The sequence below is a fragment of the Trematosphaeria pertusa genome (genome assembly GCF_010094035.1).
Source record: "Trematosphaeria pertusa strain CBS 122368 unplaced genomic scaffold BU26scaffold_16, whole genome shotgun sequence".
In the NCBI taxonomy this organism is placed as follows: domain Eukaryota; kingdom Fungi; phylum Ascomycota; class Dothideomycetes; order Pleosporales; family Trematosphaeriaceae; genus Trematosphaeria; species Trematosphaeria pertusa.
This window is the reverse complement of record NW_022987227.1, coordinates 807,507-822,964: the sequence shown is the minus strand read 5'-3', so window position 1 is coordinate 822,964 and position 15,458 is coordinate 807,507. Positions and strand designations below refer to the sequence as shown.

At 54.5% G+C, this 15,458-nt stretch overlaps 8 protein-coding genes across 8 annotated transcripts; 4 read left to right on the top strand and 4 right to left on the bottom strand.

Moving 5' to 3' along the window:
• Positions 1 to 183: 183 nt before the first annotated feature.
• On the bottom strand, positions 184 to 969 carry BU26DRAFT_436762 (uncharacterized protein; the record flags this gene model as incomplete). The annotated part of the gene is made up of 3 exons (XM_033824190.1): positions 184 to 608; positions 660 to 743; positions 789 to 969. 3 exons carry the CDS (start codon positions 967 to 969, stop codon positions 184 to 186), a joined length of 690 nt encoding a protein of 229 aa, XP_033678892.1.
• A 628-nt stretch (positions 970 to 1,597) lies between these two features.
• BU26DRAFT_609183 (uncharacterized protein) lies at positions 1,598 to 2,802 on the top strand. The gene is made up of 2 exons (XM_033835909.1): positions 1,598 to 2,548; positions 2,599 to 2,802. Exons 1-2 carry the CDS (start codon positions 2,090 to 2,092, stop codon positions 2,611 to 2,613), a joined length of 474 nt encoding a protein of 157 aa, XP_033678891.1. The 5' UTR covers positions 1,598 to 2,089; the 3' UTR covers positions 2,614 to 2,802.
• Positions 2,803 to 3,518: 716 nt separating this feature from the next.
• Positions 3,519 to 5,027, bottom strand: BU26DRAFT_569781 (uncharacterized protein; the record flags this gene model as incomplete). Its single annotated transcript, XM_033833928.1, has 1 exon — positions 3,519 to 5,027. One exon carries the CDS (start codon positions 5,025 to 5,027, stop codon positions 3,519 to 3,521), a length of 1,509 nt encoding a protein of 502 aa, XP_033678890.1.
• A 735-nt stretch (positions 5,028 to 5,762) lies between these two features.
• On the top strand, positions 5,763 to 6,287 carry BU26DRAFT_569780 (uncharacterized protein; the record flags this gene model as incomplete). Its single annotated transcript, XM_033833927.1, has 1 exon — positions 5,763 to 6,287. One exon carries the CDS (start codon positions 5,763 to 5,765, stop codon positions 6,285 to 6,287), a length of 525 nt encoding a protein of 174 aa, XP_033678889.1.
• A 325-nt stretch (positions 6,288 to 6,612) lies between these two features.
• BU26DRAFT_569779 (uncharacterized protein) lies at positions 6,613 to 7,260 on the top strand (the record flags this gene model as incomplete). The annotated part of the gene is made up of 1 exon (XM_033833926.1): positions 6,613 to 7,260. The coding sequence occupies one exon, from the start codon at positions 6,613 to 6,615 to the stop codon at positions 7,258 to 7,260; it is 648 nt and encodes a 215-aa protein (XP_033678888.1).
• A 305-nt stretch (positions 7,261 to 7,565) lies between these two features.
• Positions 7,566 to 8,147, top strand: BU26DRAFT_569778 (uncharacterized protein; the record flags this gene model as incomplete). Its single annotated transcript, XM_033833925.1, has 1 exon — positions 7,566 to 8,147. The coding sequence occupies one exon, from the start codon at positions 7,566 to 7,568 to the stop codon at positions 8,145 to 8,147; it is 582 nt and encodes a 193-aa protein (XP_033678887.1).
• Positions 8,148 to 8,745: 598 nt separating this feature from the next.
• On the bottom strand, positions 8,746 to 9,501 carry BU26DRAFT_436805 (uncharacterized protein; the record flags this gene model as incomplete). Its single annotated transcript, XM_033824193.1, has 1 exon — positions 8,746 to 9,501. The coding sequence occupies one exon, from the start codon at positions 9,499 to 9,501 to the stop codon at positions 8,746 to 8,748; it is 756 nt and encodes a 251-aa protein (XP_033678886.1).
• Positions 9,502 to 12,367: 2,866 nt separating this feature from the next.
• BU26DRAFT_523437 (acetyl-CoA synthetase-like protein) lies at positions 12,368 to 14,717 on the bottom strand. Its single transcript, XM_033830049.1, has 4 exons — positions 13,927 to 14,717; positions 13,579 to 13,873; positions 12,814 to 13,520; positions 12,368 to 12,749 (listed from the first exon to the last, which is right to left on the bottom strand). Exons 1-4 carry the CDS (start codon positions 14,363 to 14,365, stop codon positions 12,421 to 12,423), a joined length of 1,770 nt encoding a protein of 589 aa, XP_033678885.1. The 5' UTR covers positions 14,366 to 14,717; the 3' UTR covers positions 12,368 to 12,420.
• Positions 14,718 to 15,458: the final 741 nt, after the last annotated feature.

Sequence of the window (15,458 nt, the reverse complement as noted above, 5' to 3'; positions counted from 1 at the left end):
AACATTATCCACGGAAGGCCTCAGGCGGTGGCATGCTGGGCCAATTCGATAGCGATCGGCGTATGAGACGGGAGAGCCCGACTGCTGCTGATGCCCCGCAAGGTGGCTTGGCGGCAGGCGACCGAGAGAGGAGTCCTAAAAGGATATGGTTTGAGTGAAGTTCTGGATTCGCTCCTTGTACCTTCAGGTAACTGACGAGTATGAGTCAGCTCCGAATCCAGCTCTAGGTGAAGCCGCGGAGAAGCCACCCCGAGAAGACAAGCCACCGCCGCGTTCTTCTATCGGATTCGCTACGCTCCAAAGTTGCAGCTCTTTCGGACGTGCTGAGGCTGTTGCTTTTCTCATCCGCCACTCTGCTAAACGATCTAGCAGCACGACCCTGTAACTCGAGATACTCGCCATGATGAGCGCAATCGCGGCTTCGACCACTAGCAATAAAGTCATGGCCACATATTCGATGCGATGCGCGCTCGTGTTGTATTGGAGCGCTAGACGTGCCCCGGCGATAGCCACGTTGACCACGGATAAGCTCTTGAAGATAAAGTTGATGATCGTGTAAGACCGCGTAAAGTTTGCCATATGGATGAGTAGTGCGGGGATTGAGATGACTATAGCCGATTATTAGCCACTCCGTTCACACCAAGATCTGCGATACTGACCCAGGAGGTCGGTCACAATGTCAATGGCGGTCACAGCCATCTCCCAGGGCACGGTCCCTGTCGAACGGAAGTACCGGCATTTCCCTGAAGGATTCAGCATAGTCCGGAATGGGAGTCAATAGACGGTACCTGGACTAGGACAAAGCACGATAGGGTGGATGATGGTGAATAAGAAGGCTGCACTGCAAATGATGATCGAAGCCCAGAAGTATCGTGTTAGATGCACGCTAATATATGCGTACGGCGGCTTGTGGAACTTGAACTGGGCCAGAAAACAAAATTTGACGCAGTAAATGGAGATCCAAAGCATCTCGATAGCTGCAGTGAGGCAGGAGGTGGTCTTGGGAAGCTGGGTATGGTGATCGGCGTCAGATACCGCATACTCGTACCGATAGAGCCCGTCAAGAGTGGAGTGGAGCAATGCAGAACCCGCGAAGAGCATCGGAATAGCGGCGACGAGAAAGTAGTCGTTGACCATGAGTCTACCCTTCGTCGACATGCGAACAGCGAAGCGGGATGCCAAGAACAGTGTCGCGATGCCGCAAAGCGTCCACATGGTGACCTAGACACTGTTAGCTCATGCAAAGGGGCATATTCTAAGTGTGCGCATGCCTTGAAGCCGGTGTCAGAGATAAGCGTTGAGCCATCTCGCGTCATGAGCGAAGAAGCCATGTTTGCAGACGCCGTAATTGTCCGACGTGTTATTCCCGGCCGCCGAGGGCAAGAGTGCGGTGAGGGCGCGTCGTTGCCATCTTAGAACATCCTTTCACTGCTAAGGCAAGTATTCAGGGTGGAATTGCGATGAATATCGATGGCGATGCCATGGTTTGCGTGATGGAGGTATCGTGGCCGGAGACCGGGGTGGTGGCCCGAGCGCTAGGCGGGGCTAAAATCGGCCGAGCGCATGAAGGATCTCATCGTTCGCATTCTTCATGCACCCTTGGACGCAATGCGCGCCGTGAGAGGCGACGAAGAAGGTAAGGAACTGGAGGCAATGAGTTGAAGGGGATGTTGGTACCAGCCTGTACTATGTACACTTCAAGCGCTCCTCCCTGCAGCACCCTTCAACTCACTTGGCCATTTCGAACGCCGTCACAAAGTATGCCTCTATCCGTCATGGTCCCAGGTCATCACTCTATCAGTTGAACACGGCTTGCCGACTCGAACGCGGCCCGAAACGACCGGTGGACACTTCCATCTCGCTCCTCTCGGTTATACGGAGTCCCTAGCTCTTTCATCACCCGTGTATCATATTGCGCATCCATACACTTGCTCAAGCATCCTCGCATGCTTGTCTTAGGGCCCGCGTACGTGGAATAATATGGGACGCGACGGTTTCCGGACGTCAATATCACTGGCGTCGACCGGAATCGGCAGCATTATTGGACGTAAATTCGGGCTCTGCTAGTGTGAGGTCGCACGCAGGATGAATGGAAATAGCCAAAGCTCACTGGGCGTTAACGCCAGCTCGGTGGCACAAAAACTCCGATCCCCTTGGAGACTCCCGTGAGCTACGTCCGTGCACTGCTACACCCGCTTCGTTCGTCACATTAGTCGCTAGAGACGAGAAAGTCAGCCGTCTGTTAAAAAGATCAATTCCCAGGCATACGAGGCCTTCGAACACTAGCAAGCTCTTCTCCTCTCTACACTCTCAAACTCCAACGTATCTCTCTACTATTCAGCATGCGCCTCGCGATTCCACTCGGTCTCCTGGCGACTCCTTTCTGCGTCCTCGCGGCCCCCGCTCCCCGATCAACCCCACAAGAGTCCGAAGACGTCCAACCGGCCTGGGCGTTCTTCCGAGAGCAATGCCGGATCGCCTGCTCAGAGAATTGGTGCGGCATGAAGCCGGAGAACCCACCGTCTGGATGGCGACCGCCAGCTGCTTGGTGAGCCATATGCCATGCGCTTGGAGTCACTCTTACTGACCAGAGAACAGTCAGCAGCAGTGTGAATGGCTCTGCAAGGGAGACACGTACATCTAGCGTAGCGTCGCTCGAGACAGAATACTCGCGTCTTAGCGACTCCCTCGCTCGACAGAGCTCACCGCTAAAGGATTCAACGTCGGCACACGCCCGACCGCTAGGGTCGGGGTGATATGCAGGGTACATTTTTGTCGATAGGTGTTTCTCCAGCAAAGCAGAAGAATACATTCATGTTCCAGGCATTGCCTGTCCTCGCCCTGCACGGTCTTCCATAGCCTCCCAGGCGACGTTCACAGGTATTAACAGCAATTCACCGACTTTGCTGAATTGAGGACATATGATTTTCACGGGTGAGGTCCCTTACACGCTTGTCTCTCGCATTCGTTGGTCGACGCTAGTCTACATCCCTTCCCGAACACCAATTGGACGCACAGCGACGGGAGTGATGGGCCACGAGGTTGGGACGTCGCACACGCTGGCTCGGCAACAGCCGCGAGGAGACACAAAACCACCGCTACCAGGTAGAGCAAACATCTGCTTTCATTTACCCGTTTGCGCTTTCTGCGCAAGTCGACGCTATTAGATGCGCTGTCAGCCAATAGCAACCTTCATGTCATCGCGCATAGAATCATTCAGTGCGACAATGGCCAGAGAAGATATATGCGCCCTTTGAGGCTCATTAGGAAGTGCATCTGTGTCGGACAGTCACATAGGGAGGGAGGACTTTGCGGGTACCGTGTAAGTTATTTCATTGACGCTATCCATCCTATGGAATACCAGATCTACTATCTGATTAACACCACCGCAGTGTCTTTGCTGTGTCCAATCCAGTATCCCTCGGGGAATAAGCGCATAAATCCATTCATCCATTCCCGCCTTACAAGGTCACCGTGTACCACCCACCGCGGGAACCCACCCATCCCTCCATCTCCACCTAAGCCGTCCTAGGGATCAACTTGCAATCACCGAGATCGAACACAGGCAGCTGATGAGGCGTGCGCTTTCCCGGATTATGCAAGCCCGCGTACTGATTGTGCAACTGCGCAAGCTGTCGACGATTGTCTCCGCCGCTATCGATGATATCTTGGAGATTCTTGTCGACCCTGTCGCGAGTCTTCTTGCCGCCTTTAAGGCAAGCGTAGCTCAGCTTGTCGACGGTGTGCGCGTACTTCTGCTGGTCGGCGGGGGAGAGAATCGCGTTGATCTGGGACTTGATGGCTGCCATTTGCGGATCGTTAACGGGCGCCGTACTGGCCTGTGCTGGAGCTGGAGCCGGTGCTCGGGTCGGGGCAGAAGCTGTCGTGATAGCTTGGCTGGGAGTGAACTGGGAAAGTGATCCTGCGGGGACCTTGAGCTCAACGACCTTTGAGCGTGCGGTCCTGGCGTCCACCCCGCGAGCCTGACGAGGTGCTACCGGTGCCTTTGGGATGACCGGTGCCGGGGTTAATAACGTTGTAGGTGGATCAGGAGCATTAGATGGAGCTGCAGGCGCTGCAGTCAACGGTGTACGGGTACGTGATGGTGCGGGACGGGTCTTAGGAGATTGATTCGGAACCCTTCGTCCAGTCGACACTTGGAACCCCGTCGCAAGTACCCCAGCCGGTTCATTCCCTCGCTGCAAGTGTCCTGACGCAAGGCGCTGCTCCTGATGTTGCTCACCCAACTGACCCTGACCAGACTTCATCTGCATCTGCTGCTGCTTCGCCTTGCGGCCCAAGTAACCCTTTGCTGGATCGTTCGTCACATCCTTCAGAACCCCCACAACATGCTCCTCCGGAGCCAAATCTACAAGATGGAATATCGGCCACGGGTGGAGCAAGTCCAAGTTGATGGTATCTCCGCGCTGCCCGAAGATCAGGAGAATGCGTGGGGATGTGATGAGCATGACCTTCCATGGAGCGTGGAACAACTCGGCTTGGGCATGCGTTATGCGTCCGTCTGAGTCGCGGTGGATCTTGACAGGGCCTACGTTCCCACCACCGAGGTTGTTGATGTGGATGTCGGGGAAAGGGAAGGGAATCGGGGCGATTTTGCGGCCGGTCTGGGGAGGAGGAATCACCGGCACGTGCTGCTGATTCGACACCGAAAGCCTAGCCTCTGACGGAACATAGCCAGGCTGCACCAGCACTCCGGTTACGACTTCGCTGAAGGACATGTCCTCGTCTTCAAGTATATCGAGCCGAAGCGCTGGGGACGGTCCTAACTTTGCCATGTTGATGCTGTCCCCATTCTCTCCGAAGATCTCGAGTATACGCGCGTCGTTGATGAGCATCTTGGTGTAGTGCATGTCCGTCAAGTCGGCCTCAGCATGCGTAATGCGGCCGTTCGTGTCGTTGTAGAGGCGGATAAAACCTACCTCTCCGCGATCGTTGACGTTGTGGATGTGTGCATGTAAGATATCTGAGAAGTCGAGAGGGAGGGTTTTGCGGAAGGTAGGCGCCATTGTTGATTCAGGTCGAGTTAAGAGAAGGGAAGCAAGGGATTGGCCGTATCTGTAGTTCGGTACTTCGAGCCTTGGGTAGTCGAGTAGGGTAGAATGTTGTTGAGTAGGTAAGAAAAGAAGCTAGAGCATCAAGGGGAAGGACTGATAAAGACTCGAGGTTCTATCCACGCAGGTGAGCTAGCCGTTTTGGGCCCGATGAAGCAATTGATGGCTCAATAATTGCGCAATCGCGGCTGGGGCGCGACTGGTCACCGAAGTGACGGGTGAACTCTCGTACCTCGACCGAACGTGAAACGCGCAAAGAGCACGAGCGAGTGGCCATTGCTCTACGTTATGTACGTCTTCCATTTCCTTGATTAGGATTCGGTTTGTGTGTTTGGACCGCGATACAGACAAACAGTAAGTGTACTGTCTCGAACTCACAACAATGGTTATGTCGAAGGTGGCTTGGGGCCTTAGACTCCAGGCCTAGGGGCTATGGCTTTTTAGTCTGAAAACCTCGTGTGAGTGTGCCTTTCGCTAATGCTGCCATGGGGATAGAATGATGCATTTGTGAACACATTGTTCATAAGTATCAGTTAGCAAGACAACGATTCTCGGAGTAGTATCCTTATATGTCTTGTATCTTCACTATGTACGTTACCTCAAGTGCATATAGCCTTATAACAGTATATAGACTTCATCACATTCATATTCGCCGTGAGACTCGACATCTAGCGAAACATCTCGAACAAAATGACGCTCACAACTCCTGAAACTAATGCCTACGCCAGCAACATCCTCTCCCTCATTCGTCAGCTTCTCGGAGCCTCCCTCTGGGAAATATACAAGCACTTCGCCCTAGAAATCCTCGAAGGAAGCAGGCATTCAACTTATCTCAAGTACGCATCGGACGTTCTAGTGGACCTCATTCAGAACCGGCCTGCTGTTGTTCTTCTGCATAATGATCTAGCTCTCCAGATTCATTCTGCGCGAGACACCGATCTCCCATCACTGGATATGCCCATTGGCGTATCTATGGAGGTCGTGGAATCGTACTTCGAGATGTGCCATCGGTACTTCGGAGCAGGTGCGCAAGTTAGCGAGGAGGTGGATGCTAATTTGGCGTATGAGATGGACCTGGATCTGGAAGAAGTAGACGAGGCCGAAATTGCTCGACGGGAAGCAATCCGCTTTTTGTCCGAGGACTCGAAGTTGAAGCAAGAGAGGCAGAAGGCCATGGACGGCTTGCTGAACGCCATGACCTCCCTGGGTCTTTAAGTGCAAGGGACTTCGTCCTGAAGTGAAATCAGCTCCATTGTTCAAAGTAAATAATAGAATACCGATGATTGCCCCCAGTCCGACTCCATATATTTCATTTGTCCCGGCTCCTGTGACTCAGCCCTTCTAAGACAGTTTGCCTATCAAGCCGTTAGCGAGTCACTCGCAGCATGTCACCGTCGTGACTGCATTGTGGAGAGACATCATGATAGCGCACGTGTCAGAACCGTGCACATCCACGGCGCAAACACCTCCTTATAAACCACAAACTTCCCACAACCTAATCGCCCACAATCCAGATCTCTCTTTCGTCGCAACCATAGCCATGCCCAAGCCCAAAGCCAAACTCCTCTTCTACGTTCCCGGCCTCGCGCCAGCTCTCCTCTCAGCCATCAAAGAGCTTCTCAGCCCCGATTTCTGGACCCTCTATCTTGTTCTCGTCTACGAAGTCCTCGCCGAAGGAACCAACCAGAAGCAGTACGCACAGGCACTTTGCTACTTCTGCCCTAGGCACCGCGATATCGTGCTTTTCCATAATGACCTCGCGAAGTTGACTCATAGCAAGATGTGGGCGAAGGCCAAAGGGGATGCATATGCGAAACTACCGCGGGGGCAGGCGCCGACGAAGGTGCCTGACGTTGTTCGCGAAGGATATAAAGCACTGAGAGAGAGGTTTGTGGAATATTCGCAGCCACGAGAGCGAGAGGCTGAGGCAGCCGTGGAAGGTGGAGCGGATGAGGATGCGAACATGGAGGAGGCGGACGAACATCAGGATGACGAGGAGATGGATAAGGAACTCGATGAGTTTGGACTTACGCCGGGAAACTTCACCATCATCGGGATGGAGCCCAGTGTGATTCTTGCGCGCTGCGAAGCCATGGAGTATCTGGAAGGCCTCAACCCATTTGGAGCGAAGTCCCAGGAGTGTATGGATAAGCTGGCGGAATCCATTGCGGAGTTTGGTTTGGGCTAAAGACTACTAAGGCCTTAACCCTCTCCAAATTGCCTTGGAGTGTCTTCCATGAACTTGAGCGGGCATGGAAACATGGAGCGGAGAAATTAAAGAATCAGAGTGGGTCTCCTCCAACCCGAGATGGTTTACTTAGCTGGAGTGTGTCCAGAGTTTAAACTTCTCTATCACACGTTCCCAGCAGATCTACAATGTCACTTAACCCAGCACTCAAATGCAGTCTACTACATCATACACACACAATGTAATGTTCAAGTCTTATACACAGGATCGTCCTCGCTACATATACTATCCATGATTTTCACACCATGTCTTCCCCAGGCCTCTTCTCCAGACCAACCGATCCGTATCATCACCCCAAAATGTCCAACGCCCCAGCATCTCGCCTCCTAAACGCCATCATCTCCTCACTCTCCGCCCTCCTCGGCCCCTCCCTCTGGTATCTCTACCAAAACCTCACGCTCGACATCCTCGGCAACGCGCCCAACGCCAACCTCTCCGTCCAGACCCTCCAGCATATCCTTCACAACCGCCCGGCAGCCATCTACCTCCACAACGACCTCGCGCGCGCCATGTGGACGGGTGAAGGAAACGACCTCCCGATTATACAGCTGCCAAGGTACGTCTCAGAGGCGATTACCAAGATGTATTGGCAGTGGTGTGAAGAGAGTTTTGGGGGAGTGGTCGGGCTGAAGAAGTGGGAGATGCTGGCGGAGGCGGCGAGGGAGGTGGAGGCTAGTGATGGTGACGGTGAAAAGGGCAAGGGGGTGGAGGAGTGTGAGTTGGAAGGCGTTTTTGAAAGGCTGAGTTTGAAGTTGAGGGGGCATTCCGTTACGCAGGGGGATACGGATGCTTTGTTGTCTGGGTTTGCAGCGATGGGGTTGGCGTGAAAGGAGGACAAAGCGTTAAAGGAAAAAAAAATCTATATGGAATTTTGGGAAGGAGCTGGACTCCCTCAAAGAAGAAGCCATCGGGGTCCCCTACATTTGCAGGCCGCTGTTTTAATGTACTTTTCTCATAGTGAATAATCGCCGAATCTTATGTAGCCTGAGAGCCTTCCGGAGTGGCCAAAAGTTAAGACAGGAGGGACAAGCCACATCGATCAGTACAGCAGCATCACCAGTAGATATTTAAGAAAGGAGTTCTAAATCAAGCAATCATTCAGTCGATCTAAAGCAAAGACTACCTAGCATATGAACAGCCCAAATGAGGCCAACAGCCAGGGATACCGTGCTCCTCAATGCAGCACAATCGTGGCAACCGCCACGCAAAGTAAAGTAGCAATCGCATCCACCTCTATAATCATCCGCAACCACAATGTCAATTTGACCACCATTCATCCATCAATATCAATCTGTCGATCCGTCCATCAATATCATCTCGCTGTAACCACCATATCCATGCATCAACATGTGTAACAGTCCGACGAACAATAGGTCAGACGATGTACAGCCCACTCATTCACTGTCCTTCTTTCTCTTCTCGCGCTCAGGAGCGGGAAGGGGGAATCTGGCCCTTGGAGTAGAACTCGGGTCCAAAGCGCTCAACCTCCTTGGTCAAGCTCGAATGCGTACGCACCGGGCGCACCTTATCCTGTCCCGGAAGCAACCTCCCAGCGAACTTGTTATTGAACTGCTCAACGAAGCGCTTCCATCCCGCGGCGGGCTTGCCATCCGTGAGATTGGCCAGGATCCAGCGGCGCTCGGGGGCGACATAGGCGCTGACGACCTCGCGGAAGCGCACGTCGGTGTTGCGGCGCACCTGCTGCACGGTGCGCTTGTTGAGCGCGGTGATGGCCTCCTGGTTGTTCCAGTCCTTGGGCGGCGGGTTGGCGAAGATGCGCTTGTTGCCCTTCTTGTCGGTGAACTTGACGATCAGCTTGCTCTTCTGGTCGACGACGGTGCCGTCGGGCATGCGCTCCCAGCGGCCGGGGACGAATTGGCTGAACTCGGGATGGATCGGGAAGTCGTCGGAGTAGTCGGTGGCGGCGGGGCCCCAGGAGACGTTGCGGAAGAGTTGCGGCTTGTTGGTGCCGTTGACGAGGCCGGGGAGGTCCTCGGCGTCGGAGTCGTAGATCTCAGCGCCGGCTTTAGTGGCGGCGGCGATGAGGGCCGCGTCGGAGGGGTTGGTGGGGTCGACCTTGCGGGCGCTGCGCTTCATCGCCGGCGTCATGAGCGTGAGGCCCGGGGTGTTGCTGGGACCTGTGGCAGCAGGGGCGGCATGATTGTCATCAGTGCCAGACATGGCAGAGTCACCGTCACGATCGGTCTGCTTGTTCTCGACAGTGGGCTTATCCTTGACCGTGGAGTCGCCGTTCTTGTCCGCCTTCGGCTCGTCAAGCTTACGCTTCTTCTTAATGGCCGAGATCCTCTCCTTGACCAACGCAGTGGCAGCCTTCTTAGGGCGCACAGACGGCGTGATCTCGATCTCGGAGTCGGTGTTGTCGTCTTCATCGACCTGGAATTGGGCAGCGGAGCGCTTGCGACCAGAAGGCCCACTCTCCGTGTTTGGGGTCATGACAGCAGCAGACTTGTCGAGCTTCTTCTTCTTGATGGAAGTCTTGTTAGCTGGCTCCGGGGAGACACTGGTTGGCGTTAGCTGAAATTCTTCGAGAGTGACTTTCTTCATATACCTATTCCAGATTTTACGTGCAAATTTGAGCTTCAAGCCCGTCTTGGAGGAAGAGGCGTTGGATGCAGCATTGCTGGCAGGTTCAGGATTCATGACAGTGCTCTCACTAAGGCGGGTGCGGTGCCTGCGCTTAACCTCCGACGGCTTGAGGACGGTGAGGCGACCGCGGCGAGGAGAACCATTCTCCTTGTCAGAACTGCCAGCGGACTTGCCTGCGAGAGTGTTAGTCACGTTAAGTATAAAACTATGGTGAGGTGTACTGACATGCAACTGGGCTAGGGGACTTAGCGACCTCAGCCCAGGTCTTGCCGTGGGTAGAGAGAGCAGGAGTGGTTGGCTTGGGTGGCTCCTTTGAGTAGCTTGGACCAACAGACGGATTGTAGACCAGTGCTGGGAATGGACCCCCGACAGAAGAGGGCGGATTAAGTGGCGGAGAGCTCGGAACGTATGACACACCGGTGGGAGTGTATTGGGGAGAGACACCGCCGGGGAGCGTGCTCAACGGCTTCTGCGGATCATACGCAGAGGAGCCAGCCTTTTCGACAGGAGAAGTAAGCTGGTAGCTGGGTGAGGTGGCACTGTACTGAGGAGAGCCAACACCGCTGTCGGAAGCCTTGAAGGACGGCTTGGTCGGATCATAGACAGGGGAGGAGCTGCCCTTGCCCTTGTACAGAGGAGAGGTCGGAGTAACCTTCTCGCTCGGTGAGGTGGAAGCATAACCACTCTCGGAACCCGAGTCAGAAGCCTTGATGGCAGGCGAGGTGGAGCCGTAGCTAGAAGAGCCAGCCTTCTGAGCCTGAGCGCCCATCTCGGTCTTGATGGTGACAGGGGTGTCTTTGGATGATTAGCTGGCTGTTGGTGAGGTGAGGTGAGGCACGACTTACTGTTTGGAGTGCCGTACTCGGGAGCAGCGGCGGGACGCTTAGTGCGAGCCATTTCGGATTAGATTACTAGTGTAGTGTTGAGAGTAAGGTAGGGATGAGGTGAGGAGACAAGAGAGAAGCTGCTGCGCGAAGGCGGCTGCTGGAAGGCTGCGTATGAGGTCGGTGCGATAGGGCTGCGGTGCAAAGACTGAGCGGAAAGCTCGTAAGACGTCGCTGCGAAGGCAGAGAGGGAGGTAGAGGCGAAGGCGTCACCACCAAAGAGGTCAGGACAAGAGGGTATTAAGCCGTAGCTTCGTAAGCGGTAGAGATGGTATGAGAAGGAAGCTGCTGCTATAGCAAAAGGAAGTCGTAAAGGGTTCGTAAGGTCGTAGCAAAGTAGAGGGAAGTCGTGGGTCTGGAGGAAAAAGAAGAAGAGAAGTGTGTCGGACGGGAGAGATGCGAGCTTTATGCCCGGGAAAAGCAGGAGGCTGGGCAGCGAACAATACGCTCAATAAGCGAGAATTACTCTGCGCTGACGTTGATGTCGGGCGTCGGAGTGAAGGGTCTGCTGGTGTTGTTTTGTTGGGCGAGGCGCGCGCGAGAAGACGCGGTGTGCAGATGGGGACGAGGTGAAAGCGGCGCCGGTGGAAGGCGAGCGCGGGAACAACAATAAGATTTGGACAGAAAAGAGCTGACGTGCGAGCTCAGTAGTGTATGTGAGAGCTTGGAAGGTCTTGAGAGGTCTTGTTCGGCCGTTATTGTTCGAATACCCATTATAGGCACCCCCCCCCCCTGTGAGCTCTCTCACGCCGAACCTGGCCGTCAGCCTTAGTGCTCCATACATCCCCTCCACTCGGAGCTCTTCATATTATTTCCCGCCAGCTCAGCAGCCATACCGCGGGCAGACGGGCTGTGAAAAATCGAATCCTGTGGAAAATCAGCCAAGAGTTGTTAACCCGTCTGTTGTCGGAGCGACGGCTTTCACTTCGCAACTGCGTGCACACCGACAATTTCCGCAGCTCTTGCAAACTACCATGACGCAGCCCCAGCCACCTGAGTTACTGCGAGTCTTCGATCAGGCCATATTGTCTTTTCACGGGCGTGGCGCCCACTTCGACGTGCGTCGATGTGGGTTCTGTTGACGGACTGCGCCTGGGTGAGAGCTTTCACCCCAGTGAAAAGGCTCGGAATTTTGTTGAGGGCTTCGACCGCGAGCCCTATGGGCTAATCGTCGAAAGGTATGGAGCGCGGTGCAGATTTTTCATTGCGCGCCGTAGACGTGTAGTCGTGGTGGTTGTTTTGATGATGACAACCATCAGTAATGCGGTAGGTGTGAGCACACCAGCCCGGATTGCATCCTCTTCACGTGTCATGCCACCACCTCATTGCTCTGTGATTCCCTATCCTCTTCTTTTAAATTCGGCGTCTTTTGAATCCTTTGCGTAGGCAGAAGCTCTGCTTTGCTGAGTTAGTATAACCTCTATCGGTTGATGACGTAAAACGTAGAAATCAATCGATCAATCATCTTCACGTGATAGCGACAGGCTCTCTCACTTCGAAACCAGCATCAGCAGCGCCTCCGCGGAGTGTCAAGTGAGTATAATAGCGCAATCGTACTAATTTATTCATATTCGGCAGGCTACCGCCTACGCACCTAGACACGCTCTCACTACCTCACCCCCTCCTTCAACAGCGCCTCCGCCACGCTCCTCAGCACAAACTTCTTAATCTTCCCACTCCCCGTAAGCGGCACCTCTCCGTCCCAGCCTTCCCCCGCCCAGAAGACATGCGCAGGCGCCTTATGCCTCCCCAGAATCTGCCGCACCCACTTCTTAATCTCCTCCAGGCCTGGCTTCTCCGCGCCTTCTTCGAGCGCCAGAAAGGCAGCGGGCACTTCTACGTACCGCGGATGCGAGACGCCGACGACGATGGCGCGCGCGACGGACGGGTGCGCGACGAGGCGCTCTTCGATTTCGAGGGGGTAGATGTTTTCGCCGCCTGTGCGGGGGTGTCATGTCAGTAGGATACGGAAAGGAGAGGTCAGAGGAAGCGGGAGACGTACCGCGGATTATAATGTCCTTGAAGCGCCCGGTAATAGTGCAATACCCATCGACATCCAGCATCGCCTCGTCGCCGGTATGCAGCCATATCTCTCCGTGTTCGTCTCTTACCAGCACCTCCGCGCTCTTCTCCGCGTTCTCCCAGTAGCCTCTACACACCTGATACCCAGTGACACACAACTCACCTCTCACGCCGATAGGCACGATTCGATTGTCGCGGTCCACGATCTTTACTCTTGCGTGCGGCAGGACAGTCCCGACTGTTATTAGGCGAGTGTGTAGGGGGTCTGTCGTGTGCGCATTGAACACTGTCGGGCTCGCTTCCGTCAACCCGTAGCTACTCGTAAAGTCCGCCATACCCAGCTCTTCCACCATGCGCTCCATCAGCCACCTGGGCACTGGGCTACCGGCCACAATACCCGTGCGTAACTCTGAAGTCCAACCCTCGGGCTTGGGCAGGTTGACGATGGACTCCATCATAGCAGGTACGCCGTGGAGCGCAGTACAGCGCTCATCATAGATAGCGTGCATAGTGGCGTCAGGGTCGAAGGACTCGGCGGGATATACTATGCGGCCGCCATGGGTGAGGGTTGCGAGTAGACCGAGGGTGAGACCAAAGCAGTGGAAGAGGGGTGGGGGGCAGCAGAGGGTGTCAGCGGGTGTGAGCGCCATTCGGTCGCCGATAAAGCGAGAGTTGTTTATGAGGTTGCTGGGTGGATGTCAGGGTACGCATCCTAGGGTAACGGGTGAGCCCGTTGTGAACTTACTGATGTGTGAGCATAGCTGCTTTCGGGTTTCCCGTGCTTCCGCTCGTGAACTGTAGATTGGCGACGTCGAAGGGACTTATGATGCCGTCGAAGATGTCTAGGATATGCTCAGGGATGGAAAGAGATTCGTTGATAAACTCGTCGTATGTGATACATCCCTCATATTCGCCTCTTATCAGACACACGGTCTTCAAGTCTGGGATCTGGGAAGCGACGTCTGTGTCTCTTAATCTCTCTAATAGCGGCCTGTTGTCAAACCGACCGATCATTGAGCTCGTAAGTAAAATCCGGCATTCTACATCTATTAGGGTCCGACCTTAAACTTTCCTACGCTCAGGGTTCACTCACTCGTATGCTTCAACGCATACTCCATCTCCGTCGGCGTATACGTGTTATTCAACGTCACGCAGATCGCTCCCACTCTTGCGCACGCAAAGAACACTGCAGCGTACTTCTCGCAGTTTCCGCTCATAATTCCAACTCTATCTCTTGGACGCACTCCATACCGCAACAGTGCCCTTGCGAGGAGATTAGATTGTTCCCAAAGATGCTGATACGTCCATCGCGCGCCTGTCCAGGGGATGGTGAGGCACTCGTGGTTAGGGTAGAGCTCGGCTTGTTGCCCCAGTAGTTGCGAGAGCGTAATTTGGAGGAGTGGTGGATCGAGTGGCCCTGAGACAATGGAGAGGTTGGGATATGGTGGGAGGATATAAGGGTCGATTTGGAGGAGTGTCTGGTTAAGCCGATGGAGGGCGTCGTGCCTACTCTGATCATACAGTTCCGCCATGACTGCGGGTCTGTCTCTTCCCGTAGCTACTCAATTGCGCGGACGTTTAGCAGTGCCGTCTGAGAGGGGTTCGAAATGACCGGAATCGCGTGCCGAGAGAGGTATCGAAACGAGAGAAACAGAAGACACAGCGACGCGAAGGTGTACGCGCCAAACCAGAAAAGCTCAGACAAGACCGGGAGAGTGGCTCTGGTCTTCGTCATTGTGAGCTCGCTGATGGCTCGGATCTAAAGCACCGGCCTAGGCAACTTATTGATCTCGGTACGCATCGATACGTAGCGCTCATGGCAGTCCCTTGCCTTCACAATGACATCGCAGGCTGTGTCACTACACCATCTTCCGGCCCTGGTCGCGGTTCGGTTACAGCACTCCTCAGCTGATCTGCAAAAGGATTTTCTGTTCTCTTTCCAAAAAAAGAAAAGCATGCACCGCTCTATTCCTGGTCTTCCTGCAAGGTGGAACCCTCGTATGGCTCGTAAACCCTGCCGCAATCTCATCTGATAAGATTCATCTCTTCGGAATGTAGCGTGCGATGTCGGCGGCGGCGAAAATTTTTAGCAGATGGAAAGACCCGACGGCAGCGTTGGCTGGCCAAGTGAAGCAGGCAGAAAGGGCGCGGGAAGGATCATCAAGAGCGCGGCACGGCGTTCATTGCCGTTGCGTAAAGGTATCAGATCCGCGTTTGGCGAACACGGCATCGCAGGCCTCACTTGGGATCTGGTCGGCTTGGTCGGCGACATGGTGCATCAATTAGCGGCAATTGAGGAGCGACACCCACGCTTCCCTGTTGCCGCTTAGCTATTGCGGCTATGAACTCCGTCTTCAAGACGGTAGTAGGGTTGGAGAAACTCACCGGCGTGCGCCTCCCCCGCCGCCTCGCCCGACACTATCCAAGCCATCATCTGCGCCAATGTGACCTGACAACGCCGCGTACGTCGACATTCGATGGTGGAGCGAAGCCAAGAGATTCAATTCGCCGGGCTTGTCCAACGGCTCAATACGAGGGCGGGGCGGATCAGATAAAATTTTCTCTTCGTTAAGGGCGCAAAAGCCGAGACATGCAGCGACGGTGCCTAGGGCTCGATTAAGGTTA